General features: G+C 43.5%; 1 protein-coding gene across 1 annotated transcript in view; it reads right to left on the minus strand.

Moving 5' to 3' along the window:
• Nucleotides 1-2,398: 2,398 nt before the first annotated feature.
• Nucleotides 2,399-21,161, minus strand: part of FA2H (fatty acid 2-hydroxylase) — a 48,492-nt gene continuing 29,729 nt past the window's right edge. Inside the window, exons 3-7 of the mRNA XM_040409608.1 lie at nt 10,094-10,236; nt 8,330-8,436; nt 6,850-7,022; nt 6,463-6,715; nt 2,399-2,909 (exon numbers count right to left, since the gene is read on the minus strand). Coding sequence (XP_040265542.1) covers nt 2,833-2,909; nt 6,463-6,715; nt 6,850-7,022; nt 8,330-8,436; nt 10,094-10,236 — 753 coding nt within the window. The 3' untranslated portion in view covers nt 2,399-2,832. The remainder of the gene's footprint in view (nt 2,910-6,462; nt 6,716-6,849; nt 7,023-8,329; nt 8,437-10,093; nt 10,237-21,161) is intronic.

The following is a 21,161-nucleotide window of genomic DNA, read 5'->3' on the forward strand; positions in this document are numbered from 1 at the left end:
TACAGGACGGCCACTCCTAGGGAGAGTAGCAGCAGTGCTGAACTTTCTCCATTTATAGACAATTTCTCTTACCGTGGACTGATGAACAGCAAGGCTTTTGGAGATACTTTTATAACCCTTTCCAGCTTTATGCAAGTCAACAATTCTTAATCGTAGGTCTTCTGAGAGCTCTTTTGTGCGAGGCATCATTCACATCAGGCAATGCTTCTTGTGAAAAGCAAACCCAGAACTGGTGTGTGTTTTTTATAGGGCAGGGCAGCTGTAACCAACACCTCCAATCTCATCTCATTGATTGGACTCCAGTTGGCTGACACATCACTCCAATTAGCTCTTGGAGATGTCATTAGTCTAGGGGTTCACATACATTTTCCACCTGCACTGTGAATGTTTACATGGTGTGTTCAATAAAAACATGGTAACATTTAATTCTTTGTGTGTTATTATTTTAAGCAGACTGTGATTGTCTATTGTTGTGACTTAGATGAAGATCAGATCACATTTTATGACCAATTTGTGCAGAAATCCATATCATTCCAAAGGGTTCACATACTTTTTCTTGCAACTGTAGGAGCAGTATTATAGTAGTTATATTCTTGTTCATAGGAGGCAGTATTATAGTAGTTATATTCTTGTACATAGGAGCAGTATTATAGTAGTTATATTCTTGTACATAGGAGCAGTATTATAGTAGTTATATTATTGTACATAGGAGCAGTATTATAGTAGTTATATTCTTGTACATAGGAGGCAGTATTATAGTAGTTATAGTCGTGTACATTGGAGCAGTATTATAGTAGTTATATACTTGTACATAGGAGGCAGTATTATAGTGGTTATAGTCTTGTACATTGGAGCAGTAATATAGTAGTTATATACTTGTACATAGGAGGCAGTATTATAGTAGTTATATACTTGTACATAGGAGGCAGTATTATAGTAGTTATAGTCGTGTACATTGGAGCAGTATTATAGTAGTTATATTCTTGTACATAGGAGGCAGTATTATAGTGGTTATAGTCTTGTACATTGGAGCAGTATTATAGTAGTTATATTCTTGTACATAGGGAGCAGTATTATAGTAGTTATATTCTTGTACATAGGAGCAGTATTATAGTAGTTATATCCTTGTACATAGGAGCAGTATTATAGTAGTTATAGTATTGTACATTGGAGCAGTATTATAGTAGTTATATACTTGTACATAGGAGGCAGTACTACAGTATTTATAATGCTGCTTTCTGCAGCTTCAGAGGCACAGGTGACTATAAATGGCACCCAGAGTACAGCATGGATTGACATTTATTGTCCTATAATTATCACATTACTTCTGCACCAAAAGTGACCGGATACAGGATTAGGTGATTTGCGGTGTATATATTCGCCTGTTGCTCAGACACTGTTGCTCTCAGGAATATAATATAGTTCTCTCACCTCCTGATCCAGAAATACAGGTTTGGGGAATCCCTGTTTGTCAGAGTTAACTGCTTCTTTTTTGTCTTGTCACTCATCATGCCAGTCTGTTCTCGACACTCCTCACGTATATCCCTTCTATTGCTATAGGTGTCAGTTCACATGAAATCGGTATGATTTCTTTCTGTGCCATGTGATAAGTGACCATGAGATCCCAGTTTCACCAAAGTCTCGGGCTGCGGTCATCCGTCCACCATGATTTACACTGCTGCTCAGCTCCATCATGACACGTCTATGATCAGGATATAATTATGACAGAATTTTGTCGCTTTATCTTTGGCAGTCTGAGGCAGTTTGATGAGACAGCAACTAAAATTCTAAGGTTTATGTACTCTCTCCCATGCTTTAGGCCTCTTTCACACTACTGTATGGCTATTTCGGTGTTTTGCGGTCCGTTTTTCACGGATCCGTTGTTAAGTTTTTTTTGTTTCCGTTGTGCTTCCATTTCCGTTCCGTTTTTTCGTTCGGCATATACAGTATACAGTAATTACATAGAAAAAATTGGGCTGGGCGTAACATTTTCAATAGATGGTGCCGCAAAAACGGAACGAATACGGAAGACATACGGATGCATTTCCGTATGTGTTCCGTTTTTTTTGCGGACCCATTGACTTGAATGGAGCCACGGAACGTGATTTGCGGGCAATAATAGGACATGTTCTATCTTTCAACGGAACGGAAAAGGAATGCATACGGAGTACATTCCGTTTATTTTTACGGAACCATTGAAATGAACGGATTCCATATACGGAACCCAAAAAAAGGCCCGCAAAACGGTAGTGTGAAAGAGTCCTTACACTGCAGCTCTGCCTGGTCACGCTGGCTATTATATATGCGGAAAGTAAACCTGGATAGCTAGAGGGGGGGTGAAAGAGATTTTTTTACAATTTTCCAAAAAATACAAAGTAGAATTTCTTTTTAAAAAAAAGGCACATTAGTTTATTTCTTGACATTTGTACATATTACAGATTTTACAGTGAGCATTTCACAGGGTTAACGCTCTAACGATCAGTGCCATTTTGGTATTTGAACAGTAGTACTTTTTTATTTTCATGGTCGGGTCAACGTCTCACTTGGTGTACGCAGCGCGGTTCCAACCGGAAGAGGTCGGGCACTTGGTAACCAGTCCCTTTAGTACCACTCTGTGATTCTCTTCTTAGATTTTTGTTTTTTAGATTTAAATAAATAATTCCTGCTGAAACGCTTCCATGGGATCAATGGAAAAGAAATAAAATTTAAAAAAAAATTATAATAAAAAATAAAATAAAAATATACATATGACTGAAATACAATTGTTTTTCTCCTCCCCCAACATGTCACTTGCAGTCAGCAGGCATAACAGTCAGTGATTTTCTGAAGCAACTAGTAATCCTTAGTGGCGTCTTCGGGGAGGAGGGTATTAAATGGACGATCCCATAGAGTGCTGGTTATGCCGAATCCTAGATAGGGAGGGGAAAGAAAAAGAGATGGTGAACGGCCCTGTGGGTGATGACTCCTCTGGATCATCTGCTGATATCAGCCTCCAATACACCAGGGAGGCATCTACATACAGTTGCAAGAAAAAGTATGTGAACCCTTTGGAATGATATGGATTTCTGCACAAATTGGTCATAAAATGTGATCTGATCTTCATCTAAGTCACAACAATAGACAATCACAGTCTGCTTAAACTAATAACACACAAAGAGTTAAATGTTACCATGTTTTTATTGAACACACCATGTAAGCATTCACAGTGGAGGTGGAAAAAGTATGTGAACCCTTGGATTTAATAACTGGTTGAACCTCCTTTGGCAGCAATAACTTCAACCAAACGTTTCCTGTAGTTGCAGATCAGACGTGCACAACGGTCAGGAGTAATTCTTGACCATTCCTCTTTACAGAACTGTTTCAGTTCAGCAATATTCTTGGGATGTTTGGTGTGAATCGCTTTCTTGAGGTCATGCCACAGCATCTCAATCGGGTTGAGGTCAGGACTCTGACTGGGCCGCTCCAGAAGGCGTAATTTCTTCTATTTAAGCCATTCTGTTGTTGATTTACTTCTATGCTTTGGGTCGTTGTCCTGTTGCAATACCCATCTTCTGTTGAGCTTCAGCTGGTGGACAGATGGCCTTAAGTTCTCCTGCAAAATGTCTTGATAAACTTGGGAATTCATTTTTCCTTCGATGATAGCAATCCGTCCAGGCCCTGACGCAGCAAAGCAGCCCCAAACCATGATGCCCCCACCACCATACTTCACAGTTGGGATGAGGTTTTGATGTTGGTGTGCTGTGCCTCTTTTTCTCCACACATTGTGTTGTGTGTTTCTTCCAAACAACTCAACTTTGGTTTCATCTGTCCACAGAATATTTTGCCAGTACTGCTGTGGAACATCCAGGTGCTCTTGTACAAACTGTAAATGTGCAGCAATGTTTTTTCTGGACAGCAGTGGCTTCCTCTGTGGTATCCTCCCATGAAATCCATTCTTGTTTAGTGTTTTATGTATCGTAGATTCGCTAACAGGGATGTTAGCATATGCCAGAGACTTTTGTAAGTCTTTAGCTGACACTCTAGGATTCTTCTTCACCTCATTGAGCAGTCTGCGCTGTGCTCTTGCAGTCATCTTTACAGGACGGCCTCTCCTAGGGAGAGTAGCAGCAGTGCTGAACTTTCTCAATTTATAGACAATTTGTCTTTCCATGGACTGATGAACAGCAAGGCTTTTGGAGATACTTTTATAACCCTTTCCAGCTTTATGCAAGTCAACAATTCTTAATCGCAGGTCTTCTGAGAGCTCTTTTGTGCGAGGCTTCATTCACATCAGGTAATGCTTCTTGTGAAAAGCAAACCCAGAACTGGTGTGTGTTTTTTATAGGGCAGGGCAGCTGTAACCAACACCTCCAATCTCATCTCATTGATTGGACTCCAGTTGGCTGACAGATCACTCCAATTAGCTCTTGGAGATGTCATTAGTCTAGGGGTTCACATACTTTTTCCACCTGCACTGTGAATGCTTACATGGTGTGTTCAATAAAAACATGGTAACATTTAATTCTTTGTGTGTTATTAGTTTAAGCAGACTGTGATTGTCTATTGTTGTGACTTAGATGAAGATCAGATCACATTTTATGACCAATTTGTGCAGAAATCCATATCATCCCAAAGGGTTCACATACTTTTTCTTGCAACTGTACATCGTCCATACAGGGCATTTACATATACAGTATGTAAATGCCCCCTTGGTGTACTGGAGGCTCCCCCTTCTGTTCTCTGCTCTGCCATGCACACCAGTTACACACCAGCTCTTTTATTAATGAATACTTTAGATACTTATGGGGTCATTTATTATACTGAAATACGCCTAAATTAGCCGTTGTGCCGCTATCTGCAACTTTGCCCCGCTCACGCCAGGTCTAAAATTGCGGGGAAGGGGGGGGGGGAGGGGGGGCGTAAAAAAAGGTCTAAATTTAAGACAGCTCGGAAGCTGGCTTACATTAGGACTAGCTCTGAATGCGCTGAAGTAATGGAGAGATCGGCGCATCTTCATAACTTCGGCGGATCCACAGCCAGGGCTTTATGAAGACCGGTGTCTAAAACGCCGCTCTTAATATACGTGCCCCTTAGTGCACCGATTTTTTTTTTTTATAGTCCATATGCTTATGCACACAACCGTACCCGTTTCGCAGTCTGCAAATTTCGGATCCACAAAATACGGACACTGTCCGCGTTATTTATGCATCCATTAAAGGGGTTATCCCACTTCGCATTTTCATACTTACCTGATGCCAGCGCGCCGTTCACTTCCTGGCTTCATCTTGATTGAAGTCTTCTCCCGGCCGGGCAGCGCGCTGGACTGAATGCGCACGCGCGATGGTGACTTATTCCTGGCCAGTATAGTACAGAGCCGGCGTGCGCGTTCGCGGCTCTGTACTATTCTGGCCAGGAAGAAGTCACCATCGCGCATGCGCGGCGGGGCGTGCGCGTTCAGGACAGCGAGCGGCCCAGCCGGGAGAAAAGAAGGAGTCTTCTGCGCAACTGCGGCCACTGGGATTCCGGAGAAGATTGGTGGCCGTAACCAGGGGAGACCGAATGACAACAATGAGGTAAGTGGGGATGAATTTTCTCGTAAACGGTGGGAATTGGTTAATCAAATATATTTACAAAAATGATCACTGTCAAATCATTAACAGTGATCATTATGATAGGAAAACCCCTTTAACTTCAAAGGGTCCATGGTCTGCTTTTTGTGGCCCAGTATACCACATGTTCTACCTTTTTGCAGAACGGTAGAATGGTCAGTGGGTCGCAAAAAAAAAAATGGCGATGGTACATGGACCGTATCGTGTGTAAGTCCTTCACTTAGCTAGTGGGGTTGCTGCTTCTGACAGCACAATGCTCCTGACTGTGTTAGCTCTGTCTGATCTCCATCTCTGTCTTCATTGCATCAGGGAGGGGGAGGAGGTTATACATGGAAGAACAGAGTATGAATGGGCTCACACGGGCTGTAGACAGGGAGCAAAGCATAAATAAGGCAGTTTGTGGGGGAGAATCACACAGCCAAGTGTAGAAAGAAAGCAGAACGCCTGCAGAAACCTATAGGGAGAAGGGGGGGGGGGGGGGGGGGTCACATACCCCTCAGTATCAATGGCTGTCAGTACAAGTTAGGAGATCCCTCATGAGCTGTGGAAGGAGAAATCAATACAGGAATGAAGCTGTGCTGATGCATGAGAGCTAGTGAAGACAACAGCATCCTAGACACACAGACCTTACTTCCAGCATGTAATACTGAAAGGAAATCATTCACCTGAGAACAGAAAGTTGTCACAGCCCCGCCTCAGAACTTTACTGAACTCTATATTTGTATCTTCCTCCCAGGACATAATAGAACAGTTTGTATTTCTCTACATGTCATGTAATTAGGATCCATCAGAACAGCCACTTACATTTCCATATTCTTTATGCAAGTGCAGCAAGAAAAAAACTGTACAGATGTATGACGGATTCACCACATACCTGATTTCTGGTGTTCAAAGTGATGGCGGACGTGGTAAGACTTGAGCCAGGCAAGGTAAGACCCTTTAGAGGGTGAACCATAGTGTAGGTAGTAGTGTGTCATATCGTAAGCCACATATCCGAACAGCCCCCCGACAAAAAGGGAAAGCCCCACTACCGGAGGGAGGACCACCTGCAGGAGGATGTACAGCGGTATGATCACAAATGAAGATGGGACTGGAGGAAAAACCAAACGTGAGCTGTCGAAGGGAGCCTAGGAGCGGGAAGTAGAAGAAAGCACTGTCAGGAAGTGGTCTCATTTTACGTCATGCGGCAAAACATAAATATATGCCACCCCAAACGCCCAACAGTGATGCCCGGGTGTTAGTCCACCACTCTCCACCTCACCTTATGGTGCTGTCCATGAAGCATAAAATGCAGGGTGATGAGGAAATAGTTGCTGGCGGGAGGATTCATGTGAAATATATATCTGTGAATTCCATATTCCATTAATGTCCAGACCATCATTCCAATGAAGAACAAAGGGAAGAAGAAGAACACTGGAACAGGGATGGAGTATTCTGACAAAACAAAGATGGCAGAATTCAGCATCTGATATCCATTGCTTCAGCTCAGAATATAATCTACATGAACATCAGTACCTGTGCCATCCATTACATTACTGATCTTGAGTTACATCCAGTATTATACTCCAGAGCTGCACTCACTATTCTGCTGGTGCAGTCACTATGTACATACAATACTTATCCTGTACTGATCCTGAGTTACATCCTGTATTATACTCCAGAGCTGCACTCACTAATCTGCTGGTGCAGTCACTGTGTACATACATTACTTATTCTGTACTGATCCCGAGTTACATCCTGTATTATACTCCAGAGCTGCACTCACTATTCTGCTGGTGGAGTCACTGTGTACATACATTACTTATCCTGTACTGATCCCGAGTTACATCCTGTATTATACTCCAGAGCTGCGCTCACTATTCTGCTGGTGGAGTCACTGTGTACATACATTACTTATCCTGTACTGATCCCGAGTTACATCCAGTATTATACTCCAGAGCTGCACTCACTATTCTGCTGGTGCAGTCACTGTGTACATACATTACTTATCCTGTACTGATCCTGAGTTACATCCTGTATAATACTCCAGAGCTGCACTCACTATTCTGCTAATGGAGTCACTGTGTATATACATTACTTATTCTGTACTGATCCTGAGTTACATCCTGTATTATACTCCAGAGCTGCACTCACTAATCTGCTGGTGCACTCACTGTGTACATACGTTACTTATTCTGTACTGATCCTGAATTACATCCTGTATTATACTCCAGAGCTGCACTCACTATTCTGCTGGTGGAGTTACTGTGTACATACATTACTTATCCTGTACTGATCCTGAGCTACATCTTGAAGTATACTCAAGAGCTGCGCTCACTATTCTGCTGGTGGGCTAATTGCATACACACATTACATTTCTTATCTTGTACTGATTCCAAGTTACATCCTGCGTACATACATTACTTATTCTGTACTGTATGCACACAGTATCTTCACCAGCAGAACAGTGAGTGCAGCTCTGGAGTATAATACAGCATGTAACTCAGGATCAGTACAGGATAAGGAATGTATGTACACAGTGACTGCACCAGCAGTATAGCGAGTACAGCCCTGGAGTATAATAATACAGGATTTAACTCAGGATCAGTACAGGATAAGTAATGTATGTACATAGTAATTCCACCAGCAGAACAGTGAGTGCAGCTCTGGAGTATAATACAGGATGTAATGGCCATGCGTTCCAAATATGGCCATGAAAATGATCCCTGTAAGGCTTGTCCACTGATATTTGCATTTCATACCTGTAGTGAATGAAGCAAAGAGCCTGGTTTCCCCTCGAGCTAGTTCTGTGAGACAATACCAGGTTAAATATATGACGACTGGCGCCCACACTGCCAACACGATGTACCTGGACAGATGAAAGAAAACACAATTATTATATCAAACAGGCAGTCATGGCACCACCATAGAAATAAATGAGGACATGGTGCTGACTGGGGCGTCGCTGCGTCTTCTCTACGCAGAAGGGTTGTCGCCTATTAACACGGAGGGAAGAGATGAACAGCACGTTTACTGCAGTTAAGGAGGTTGTATGAACTTTTGGAAGCCTCTGGTTCTCATTGTGGAGATCCATCTGGTGAAGGGAGTCCGGGACAGGGAGGGACAGAAGAGAAACTGGAGTCTGTTTAACTTCACCCCATTCACTGCCAGACATACAGATCCGCAGAAGTGGAGCAAGGCAGTCACAGTTACTGAATGCAGTGTCGAGATGTAGTCCCATGGGACTCGTTGCATATACAGGTCACTGTTAAAGGGTTTGTTAGGGTAGGCCACCAATATCTCATCATGGGGATCCAATATCCCGCACCCCATGCCGATCACTTCCATCCATTGTGTAGTGGACAGAGCTGGTTACCATTTACTTCAATGAGAGCAACGCTGCAGTAAGCTCCTGTGTCCACTACACAATGGGCCGAGCTGTAAAGTGCCAGAGGACCGACACCCCACACTCTCTAAAACTGATGGTGTATACTTAGGATAATGCATCAATATCAAAACCCAGGAAAGCCCCCGTAACCTCTCCGCCAGGTCTGTGCTGCTCCATGTGATATTTCCCATGGACACTGTATACAGTATATCCGCTCCTCGCTGGTAACGGCTGGAGTCCGGGCTCCATGATGACACCACGGAGGCCTCTACACATATCAGAACCGGCGACATCACCGAATACACTGCTAGGTGGAAGCCTCCGCCTAGCAGTGTAAAAACAAACAAAAAAGCCCTTGCCATGAAATGCTCCGATGCTAATGCCAGGGGGCCTGCCTGGGGGAAAATGGGGGTATGTCTGGGTATGTCCACCTTTGGAGGGGGGGAGGGGGGGGGGAAGAGTTTGGCAAACCTGCAAAGGGAAGCCTACTTACCTGCTTCCTGGAGCTGGCTCCCGGCTCCTTCTCTGCTTGGTCTCGGCTGCTCCACTACGCGCCCAGGATGTCAACTTCCGTTTTGATGCCACTGCAGCTAATAGATTACTGCAGTGGTGATTGTTCCCCGTGCATCACATAACTATTTGACATGACGCAAAGGGAGAAGGTCACCCCTGTGGCCAAAGATTGGAGCTGCATCAAATTGGAGGTTTAGATCCTGGGAGTGCAGCGGAGCAGCCATGGCCGGGAAGAGAAGGAGCCGGGAGCTAGCTTCAGGAAGCAGGTAAGTAGGTTACCCTTTGCAGGTCTGCCCAACAGCCCATAGGTGCACAACCCCTTAATGACGCTTTATGCGTCGGGAAACTCATACACTTTGAGGATTTTATCATGTTTGACTAAAGGAATAACTTTGTCTCTGGACCTGGACTTACTTTCTACCTTTGGATTATCCATGTGTAACTGACCCAGTGTCCATGCACAGACACGGGGACTCCATGGGAGTAGGTGAGCTGGATCTACAAAAAACTTTTTTTTCTGTTTGGGGGTTCACATACTTTTGCCCACAGCCTATGTACATTTAATCTGCATGGTGATATCTTGAAGATGCTGCTCGATGGTAAAGAGTAGGCGCTGTGTGCTTACCAGGCCGTCTTTGAACACCACTCCACAAGGTCTGATTGGAAGAGTCGGATGGGTCGGTCCACCGGCTGATGAACCCATTCGTCATATTTTTCCCGCAAGTGACCAACCTGCCAGAGCAGCGGCTTCTCCCAGTCTACCAAGTCCTAAAAGAGACACAAGGATACTCTCAGGTTAGTCTACATGCACCAGGTATCATGTGCATCCTGCCCACGAGAAGCCTATAAATAACAGGGGAGGCGGCACAGGGTTGATGCCATCCTGCAGCATCAAAACAGGTTTGTTATAAGCCTCAACCTTATCACACAAAAGACTGTAGGAAGCTGTCCCGTCACAATTACATATGTAGGGGAGCAGCCCATTGTCCTGTGCTGTTGACAAGTTTCAGTGCAATCGCATGTGTCTGACGAATGATACATTTACCGCCACATACGGTCATTTATTTCCTGCTCCCTCGTGTCTGCCAACAAAGGGACAGATAATTAACCACTCTACAAAACTAAAGATATGACCCCCCCCCCCCCCAAACATTTTCTTCTGTCGGGTTGTAAAATAACATTTATTCTGCAGTTATATCTGTTTCTTCATTTACGGTTTTCCAAAAATAACAAAATGGCCAATATTATCAGAGGCAAAGGGGTTGTCGCCAAACTGTCCCAGACTCCTGAATAGTAAACGAGTCAAGCCATGTAGTAGTACTCCCTATGGGAGCTGTAATGGTAGCCATTACTTCCTGTATTATACTCCAGAGCTGTACTCACTATTCTGCTGGTGGAGTCCCTGTATACAGTTGTGGCCAAAAGTTTTGAGAATGACACAAATATTAGTTTTCACAAAGTTTGCTGCGAAACTGCTTTTAGTTCTTTGTTTCAGTTGTTTCTGTGATGTAGTGAAATATAATTACACGCACTTCATACGTTTCAAAGGCTTTTATCGACAATTACATGACATTTATGCAAAGAGTCAGTATTTGTGTGTTGGCCCTTCTTTTTCAGGACCTCTGCAATTCGACTGGGCATGCTCTCAATCAACTTCTGGGCCAATTCCTGACTGATAGCAACCCATTCTTTCATAATCACTTCTTGGAGTTTGTCAGAATTAGTGGGTTTTTGTTTGTCCACCCGCCTCCTGAGGATTGACCACAAGTTCTCAATGGGATTAAGATCTGGGGAGTTTCCAGGCCATGGACCCAAAATGTCAACGTTTTGGTCCCCCAGCCACTTAGTTATCACTTTTGCCTTATGGCACGGTGCTCCATCGTGCTGGAAAATGCATTGTTCTTCACCAAACTGTTGTTGGATTGTTGGAAGAAGTTGCTGTTGGACGGTGTTTTGGTGCCATTCTTTATTCATGGCTGTGTTTTTGGGCAAAATTGTGAGTGGGCCCACTCCCTTGGATGAGAAGCAACCCCACACATGAATGGTCTCAGGATGCTTTACTGTTGGCATGACACAGGACTGATGGTAGCGCTCACCTTTTCTTCTCCGGACAAGCCTTTTTCCAGATGCCCCAAACAATCGGAAAGAGGCTTCATCGGAGAATATGACTTTGCCCCAGTCCTCAGCAAGTCCATTCACCATACTTTCTGCAGAAGATCAATCTGTCCCTGATGTTTTTTGGAGAGAAGTGGCTTCTTTGCTGCCCTTCTTGACACCAGGCCATCTTCCAAAAGTCTTGGCCTCACTGTGCGTCCAGATGCGCTCACACCTGCCTGCTGCCATTCCTGAGCAAGCTCTGCACTGGTGGCACTCCGATCCCGCAGCTGAATCCTCTTTAGGAGACGATCCTGGCGCTTGCTGGACTTTCTTGGACGCCCTGAAGCCTTTATAACAAGAATTGAACCTCTTTCCTTGAAGTTCTTGATGATCCTATAAATTGTTGATTGAGGTGCAATCTTAGCAGCCACAATATTCTTGCCTGTGAAGCCATTTTTATGCAACGCAATGATAGCTGCACGCGTTTCTTTGCAGGTCACCATGGTTAACAATGGAAGAACAATGATTTCAAGCATCACCCTCCTTTTAACATGTCAAGTCTGCCATTTTAACCCAATCAGCCTGACATAATGATCTCCAGCCTTGTGCTCGTCAACATTCTCACCTGAGTTAACAAGACGATTACTGAAATGACCTCAGCAGGTCCTTTAATGACAGCAATGAAATGCAGTGGAAAGTTTTTTTTGGGATTAAGTAAATTTTCATGGCAAAGAAGGACTATGCAATTCATCTGATCACTCTTCATAACATTCTGGAGTATATGCAAATTGCTATTATAAAAACTTAAGCGGCAACCTTTCCAATTTCCAATATTTATGTAATTCTCAAATATTTTGGCCACGACTGTACATACATTACTTTTTCTGTACTGATCCCGAGTTACATCCTGTATTTTACTCCAGAGCTGCACTCACTATTCTGCTGGTGGAGTCACTGTGTACATACATTACTTATCCTTTACTGATCCTGAGTTACATCCTGTATTATACTCGAGAGCTGCACTCACTATTCTGCTGGTGGAGACACTGTGTACATACATTACTTAATCTGTACTGATCCCGAGTTACATCCTGTATTATACTCGAGAGCTGCACTCACTATTCTGCTGGTGGAGACACTGTGTACATAGATTACTTATCCTGTACTGATCCCGAGTTACATCCTGTATTATTCTCCAGAGCTGCACTCACTATTCTGCTGATGCATAGTGAAGAAGGACCGGCACTCACTTTCTTTTTTTTTCTTTTTTTTTTTTATCAAATATAATTTTTATTGAAATTTTTTTTTTTTCCATATACAAAAGATAAAGAATGGACATATTTTTGTGTCGATAAATGATAAAGCAAGATAAGAGTACAAATATTGTCCTGTAGAGTGATGTCTACAAAAATATCGAAGTACATAACCCAAACCAAATAACCTCCCCCCCCCACCCCAACAATAACCAAGCAGAGAGACGACTACACCATCCCCTATGTGGATGAGTTAAATAAAGCGTATCATGATAGGCACGTTGTGGGAATTGTTGTGTGTATGAGTACATGGAAAATAAAATGTCAGCTGCAGCCATGGTGTGTGACCGTAACATCAAGCCACCGTCTCGGCAGATGCCCCAAGGACTCAGGCCACATGTCCTACTATAGACAGTTGCCCCTCAAACCATCCCGTGTCAGCGCCAAAGATGCCAGACCAGGAACTGCAAACCATCCTTGCCATATTGACATAAATTTAGCTGGCCATCTCCTTTTCAGGTGTACCCCTCTTCTGAATCGTAGAACGGTATTTAGTCGGTTTACATATTCCTGCCTGGTAGGTGGATTCCTGTATCCAATGCTTAGGAATTAATACCCTAGCCTGGAAGAGCATTCTTTGAATGCACAAGGATATTTTATTATCTATTCCCGGCGAGTTTAAAAAGACCCAATACACAGACTTTGGGGTCGCTAGGTATTTGTATCTGGGTTATTTGGGCTATGATCTCCATCATCTCTTCCCAATAGCCCCCCAGAGAGCAGAAGGCAGGCCAAGGGTTCAACAGCGACAGCAAACAATAGGGGGGATATTAGGCAGCCTTGTCTCGTTCCCCTATGCACTGTAAATTGTGTAGAGAGTACCCCATTTGCCCCGATTCTTGCTACCGGCGAGCTGTAGAGCATTTTGACCCAGGACATGAACCCCCGGCCAAACCCCATGGCTTCCATAACCACCCACTCCACGCTGTCAAAAGCTTTGGCAGAATCTAAAGATATTAAGGTGCGGCAGCCCCCCGTGTCCACAGACCTCCGAAGATTAAAAAAAAGTCTCCAAAGGCTAATAGAGGTAGGTAAAGAACAGTAAAACAAAAGGGAGAGGGGGAGCGGTGATGTTAGATAGATTAGAATACAAAGGCGGTGGAATACTCATCCCCATGCCCCGGAAAGCAATGCGGCTCCCTCCTCTAGAGTCCACTTTATAGCGAATACGTTTTCCTGATCATCCAGTCCCAGCAGATTCAAATAGGGAACTTTTGTTCAGATCCAACCAACGGGTAGCATCTTCTGGCGAGTCGAATAAATGGACCGTTCCTTCAGCCATTACTCGCAGCTTGGAAGGGTAAAGCATGGAGTACTGCACATTCTTCATAATTTTGCTCCTCTGTACTTTCGCTGAGAAGTCAGGAAACATGGAGACCTTGTGACCATTAATAAGTAGATCCGAGTGATGTCTTACGGAGAATATTGTCCCTATCTTGAAAGTGCAGAATTCTGAGCAACGTCGGTCTGGGGGGTGCCCCCGGAGGCGGAATGGCACCCTGTGCGCTCTTTCAATTGCAAATAGAGGAGACAGAGAATCTTGTCCGAATTTAGCTTTGAGGCATTCCTCGAACAACTGAGCAGCGTTAACCACTTCCGCTTTTTCTGGCACTCCCACCAAATGAAGGTTACGGCGCAATCTGTTCTCCGAATCTTCCGCTTTGTTTATGAGAAGAGTAATGTTGTGTATTACTTTGGCCGGTGTGTGAAGGCTGGGTGGGGTCTATGAAGGCCCCAGACCAGCCTTCAGTAATTTCCAGCAGGTTGTGCCTCTCTGGCGCAGCCTGCTGGTCAATGTTAAAATAGCATTGCTATTAAAATGCAATGCATTATAGGGATAATGCATTGCATTTTAAAAGTAATCAAAATACTGTCTGTTATAATCCCCTTGTGGGACTATTAAGTGGTAAAAAAAAAACAAAAAAAAAAAACCCACATGTATTTAAAAAAAAAAAATTACACTTATTTTTCAAAAAAATAAAAAAATAGCAAAAAAAAATAACAAAACTCCCCCGTATTCTTGGTATTGCCGCGTCCGTAATGACCCGGACTACATAACTATCACATAAATTATCCCCTACGGTGAACACCGTCGAAAAAAAAAAAAAGACAGAATTGCTATTTTATTCTTAGTTGCCACTGAAAAAACTGAATAACAAGTTATCAAAAAGCGCCATTTACTCCAGAATAATACCAATGAAATGATACTAAGTCGTCCCGCAAAAATCAAGCCCTTACGCAACTCCATAGAAATAAAAATAAAAAAGTTATGGGTATTGGTAAGCGGCAAAGTAAAAACATTTTATCTTTTAAAAAAAAGGGGTTTTATTGCAAAAATATTGTAAAACCTAATAAAAATGATGTATTTGGTATCACTGTAATCGTACTGACCCAGAGAATAAAGATATTATGTTATTTATACCGAAAAATGAACGCCGGAAAACTTATAACATAAAAACGCAGTGGCAGTATTGCTGTTTTTCCCATCTCCCTCCCAGAAAGAGTTAATAAAAGTTAAATTCAGAAAGTTATGTGTACCCCAAAATGGTGTCATTAAAAACTACAACTTGTCCCGCAAAAAACGAGCCCTCATAAGGCTATATAGACTGAAAAAAAAAAAAAAAAAGTTATAGCTCTTGGAACGCGACGATGAAAAAAGGAAGAAAAACGCTTGGTCAGTAAGGCTCAAAACGGACTAGTCACTAAGGGGTTAAAACCGAGCTGCATTCTTGTACTGCCATGAATATATCTTTGGTGGTGGGCTCTGGTACATGTGCCAGTGCAGGGAGGGGGAGCTTCAATTGCAGTGTAGATTGGGTAGCATGCACATCACCTGCTCCCGCGTCTGCCATGCGGGATCCACTATCTTGCTTGGTGCCCTCCCGCAAGGTGTTGTCAGTGGGAGAGCTCACCTCTCGCCTGTCCGTCCTCCTCAGCGATTTCTCCACGTCCCCAGGACCTTCCCCCGCTGGGGGAACCCGGGCAAATTGCTCCAGGCGAGCCGCCACATACACCGCCCCATTTTGTTTTGCCGGCATTGCTCCCGGTCCCTCTCTCTCCTTCTTTGTTGTGCGGGTCATGCCCGAATGTGGACTCAGGGAAGCTGCCCGCACAACTCCACTTCCTCTCGGATGAGCAGGAGACAGCAGCCGCAGGATAGCGAAGGATTTTAGCAGGTATTGCTCAGGATCTCCGGCGTGCGCGTCTCCCTACATTGCCGGCCAGGCCATGCCCCCCTCTGGCACTCACTTTCTTGACGATATGAAGAGACGTTTATTCAAGGCATAATAGCATCATCAGTGACTAGTTTCAGCTCAAGCTGCATAAAAGGCTCAGGCTTGAGCCGAAACTAGTCACTGATGATGCTATTACGCCTTGGATAAACGTCTCTTCATATCGTCAAGAAAGTGAGTGCCGGTCCTTCTTCGCTATATACTAGTGGGACGCCTTCGCCGGACACGTGCACCACGTGAAAACCGCAGTGCCGACCCATCTTCCTCAATACTATTCTGCCAGTGCAGTCACTGTGTACATACACTGCCTGTCCAAAAAAAAAAGTCGCCACCAAAAAATAAAAAATAAATAAAAATTAAGATTCTCAATGGGGTTAAGGTCTGGACTCTGTGGTGGCCAATCCATGGGTGATGATGATGTCTCATGCTCCCTGAACCACTCTTTCATAATTTGAGCCCGATGAATTCTGGCATTGTCATCTTGGAATATGCCCGTGCCATCAGGGAAGAACAAATCCATTGATGGAATAACCTGGTCCTTCAGTATATTCAGGTAGTCCGCGGACCTCATTCTTGGAGCACATACTGTTGCTGAACCTAGACCTGACCAACTGCAGCAACCCCAGATCATAGCACTGCCCCCACAGGCTTGTACAGGAGGCACTAGACATGATGAGGGCATCACTTCATCTGCCTCTCCCCATCACTCTGGAACAGGGTAAATCTGGACTCATCAGACCACATGACCTCCTTCCATTGCTCCAGAGTCCAATCTTTACACTCCCTAGGAAATTAAAGCCTTTTTTTCTGATTAGTGGTTTTCTTACGGCTACACAGCTGTTCAGTCCCAATCCCTTGAGTACCCTTCGCATTGTGCGTGTGGAAATGCTCTTACTTTCACTATTAAACATAGCCCCGAGTTCTACTGTTGTTCTTCCTCGATTTGATTTCATCAAACGTTTAAGTGATCGCCGATCACGATCATTCAAGATTTTTTTCCCGCCACATTTTTCCTCCAATACGATGGGTCCCCACTATCCTTCCAGTTTTTAATAACGCGTTGGACAGTTCTTAACCCAATTTTAGTAGTTTCTGCAGTCTCCTTAGATGTTTTCTCTGCTTGATGCATGCCAATGATCTGACCCTTCTCAAACAGACTAACATCTTCTCCTCGACCACGAGATGTGTCTTTCGACAAGGTTGTTTAAGAAATGAGAAGCAACTCATTGCACCAGTTGGGGTTAAATAACTTGTTGCCAGCTGAAAGATAATCGCCCATGCTGTAATTATCCAACAGGAGGCTCATAACTATTTGCTTAGTTAAATCCAGGTGGACAGGCAGTGTACATTACAGCATTATAAAGCCTGTTTCAGAAAAATAAAGGAACAACGCCTTTTCAGAATACATGGTTATCTACCAAAGGCAATTGGTATTTGCTGCAGATATATGAAAATATCCCGATCATTTGAATCCTGTGTCACTGGCCAAAGCTTTGCGATAAAATCATTTTTAAATTGCAACACAACATATTCCATCTATTTGATTACATGCACTAAATGCTCGCTGCAATATGTGGGATGTACCACAAATGCTATAAAAACCCGGATAAGAAAGCATATTTCTGATGTACCGCAATGTTCCTGCGGCCAGCCTTCCTTTTGCGGTAGTTCATGGTGGCGATACCTCGGATATGCTTGTGCAAGGTATTGAAAGGGTCAATAGACCTGCAAGAGGTGGCGACCGAAAAAGGAAACTTCTAAATAGAGAATCCTTTTGGATTTTCAGATTAGAAAGTCGCCAACCCCCTAGGATTAAATAAAAGATTAGATTTGATTCTACAATACTGAACCTCAGATTCCCTGTATTTTCTATATTAATCATGAGGATATTTTAAGTTTAAGAGTGTTTTATTGTTATATACTTTTGTCGGAGGGGGTGGCCGCAGGACCCCTTGATTGGTCCAGATGCGGTTTTCCCCTCCTATAAATATGAGGACTCAGTGTTTGTTTCAATGGTCATGAGTAAGGCCTGAAACGCGTAGACCAACATTATCTGCACCTGGATGTTTTTAAACTTGGATACTAAATAAAGTGCTATTGGAACTTCTCAAAGAAAGGCTGGACAACTCCTTTTTCATTATTGCAGTATTATAGTACTGCTGGTTGGTGAAAATAACTGCAGGCGGTTCTTTCTACAACATTGCGGTGTCCGGTGTAAAGGGGTCACCAGTGAATTCTGTGCAGACACTGAAGAAGCAGGGAATGCTGGGAGCCGTCAGTCCTGAAAAATTACAACTTCTTCAGTAGATGATGAAATCTAATAAGCTGTACTAACATTAACCATTTCTTTCTCTTTTCAGACCTCGCCAGGTCCAAAACTTCCTCTGTGTGAACGCGCTCCAGTTCAGACACGGAATAAGACAATGACCATAATGTCAGCCATTGTGGCTTCACTTCACACAGCAGGTGGAGGCCGACGGCAAATAAACTCTCTAAATCCGGAGTCCCCCTCGTACAATAACTGCGGTGTATCATGTAATCTGCATTGTGCCAATAGCGTGGGGCGGAGGCTTCCAGGAGCTGGCTGATACCACGGGACAATACCTCGCACTTCGCAGTGACCCCTAGTAACCGAAGAAATCAGTGGTATCTTCTGTGCCGTTCCGCCTATAACTCTATACGTTATATACTGTATATATGTTATCAGTCCGGAGCTCTGTATCTTATCCTATGTGACCCTTAGACTCCACAGGAGACATCTGCTCAGTACAAGCGGAGTTAACCCTTCCCACTTTGTACCAGCTGTATAAACCCGCGAATAGTGAGATAACTGTGCCGTCTATGGTGACTCTAAATATTGACTGGAGACCTCTCTCGACGTGTTGTGTGACTAGACCAGTCCATCAGTGGCCTCCATTGTGTAACACTGTGCAGTCTTAGGCTGCCTGCACACAATGAGGATTACGTGCGGTTTTCCAGAATAAATGCAGCGTGGTACAATATCAGATTTGACAAATCTCATGTACGCTTTGCTTTTTATTTCCATGCAGATTTTAAAATTTGCGGCATCAATTGTTTTTGCGATTCTGCACCTTCTGTACAGTGGTTTTCCCCATACACTTCAAAGGGGTTGCTAACAAACAGAAAGCCCACAACAAAAAACACATAAAAACAGCACAAAAATGCAATAAATAGTGCAGATTTATGTGTGTTTTTTTTTTCTTGTGCAGCTTTTTTGCAGCTTTTCTGCACACCACACTGAGTGCAGGTACCCTTACAGCATGGAGACCACTGACGGACGGGACTAGTCATGCTCCTCTCCATCAGCGTCCACAGTCAGGGAAAGGATGGTTAGGTTTACCCAGGAGGGACAGCAATGGACGTGCTCTGATTGCTGACTGAAGTGCAGCTTCCAGCACATTTCTAAACGGTACCCTAAACTGGCCAAGCCCTTTAATAGGAGGGTCTGATCTAGGGTCTAGGTCGGATGTATAATTTCAGTGGGTATTACAAAGCACAGTGTGAAAGTAGCAATACTGGAATGCTCTTTTAGGTTCAGAACACACACAGAAGTGAAATCTGCTCCAAATTCGAAGAAGAAAAATGCCTGCGCCCTCTGCACTTTGATTGACAGGTCCAGTCAGTAAAAATGTGATCACACCAGGCCCCGTCAATCAAAGTGCAGAGGGTGCGGCAGTTACAGAGAGAGAGCAGAGCCTCTAGGTGTAACTGCAACGCCCCCGTTGCTCCTAGAGGCTCATTTGCATATAGTAAAACATAATTTTTCTCAGTAATGGGGGCACATATGGACATGGGACCAACACAGATGTCTTCATCTGCCAAGTGCACAAGTAACAGGTCAGCCAGTGTCATAGGTACAAAACTGCTGACAGATGCCCTTTAATGCATTATATAGGGATTGGGGGTTTATCATTGTTAAGTAGGATTACAGTTTGCCTAGTGGGGTGGAAATTATATTCTAAACTCCCAGTACTGCATGCAAGTGTCGGTTGGTGCCTCCTGCAGTTTTTGCATTTCTGTAACACATGCAACATTGAATGTGCGGTATGTGTGAATACATGTGCGGTATGTGTGAATACATGTGCGGTATGTGTGAATACATGTGCCGTATGTGTGAATACATGTGCGGTATGTGTAAATACATGTGCGGTATGTGTGAATACATGTGCGGTATGTGTGAATACATGTGCGGTATGTGTGAACAGTTTTTTGCAGAGTATATTTTATTTACATAAGGACCCTGCTAGAATATGCAACCTGGATTTTCAGGCAATTTTTGAACTGTTCACTACAAAGTTGCATGAAGGTGGTTCTGTGCATTAAACGGGTTATCCAACCCCTATAATGCCCCCTCTAATGCCCAGGCCCCTCAGACAGGTTGTACTTACCTTGCTACCTGGCAGCCGCTTCTGAGGCCTGCACAGCCACCACTGCATCTCCCCGGCACGCGGTTCAAAACATCCGGCAAGATGTTTTGATCCATGCGACAGAGAGATGCGGGCATGCGGGCATCAGAAGCGATGCGGGTTCCGGGGAGCAAAGTAAGTACAACCTATGTGAGGGGGACATTATAGGGTTTGGATAACCCCTTTAATTATTGCTCTGTATTTTTATACATGTCAAAAGTGTGAAAAAAAATAAAAACATGGAGGCAAATGGGTTAAACAACAGGACATTTCCTGATAATCCTGATAATCAGAACACAAATGAAATGTAGTGCATAAAAAAACTGTTCTCAGTAGTTTTGACCATGAGAAACTACTGACTACACAAATATACCAATGATACTATCAAAAAACAAGAGTAGACTTAGTTCCTTTAATAATACATCCAATTTTTTAAAACTTGATTAAAATACATAATAAATAATATACTGCTAATAGGGAATCAAAAAGCCACGTCACATATCAATACCAAGTAACGAAGAGTCCCTAATACATGATTAATGCCAAAATTGGAAACTGACTGTTCCACATAAGATGACACCATAAAATAAATACTGCATGCATATAATCACATAAAATGGAGT

This window comes from Bufo bufo, chromosome 10 (assembly GCF_905171765.1).
Source record: "Bufo bufo chromosome 10, aBufBuf1.1, whole genome shotgun sequence".
In the NCBI taxonomy this organism is placed as follows: domain Eukaryota; kingdom Metazoa; phylum Chordata; class Amphibia; order Anura; family Bufonidae; genus Bufo; species Bufo bufo.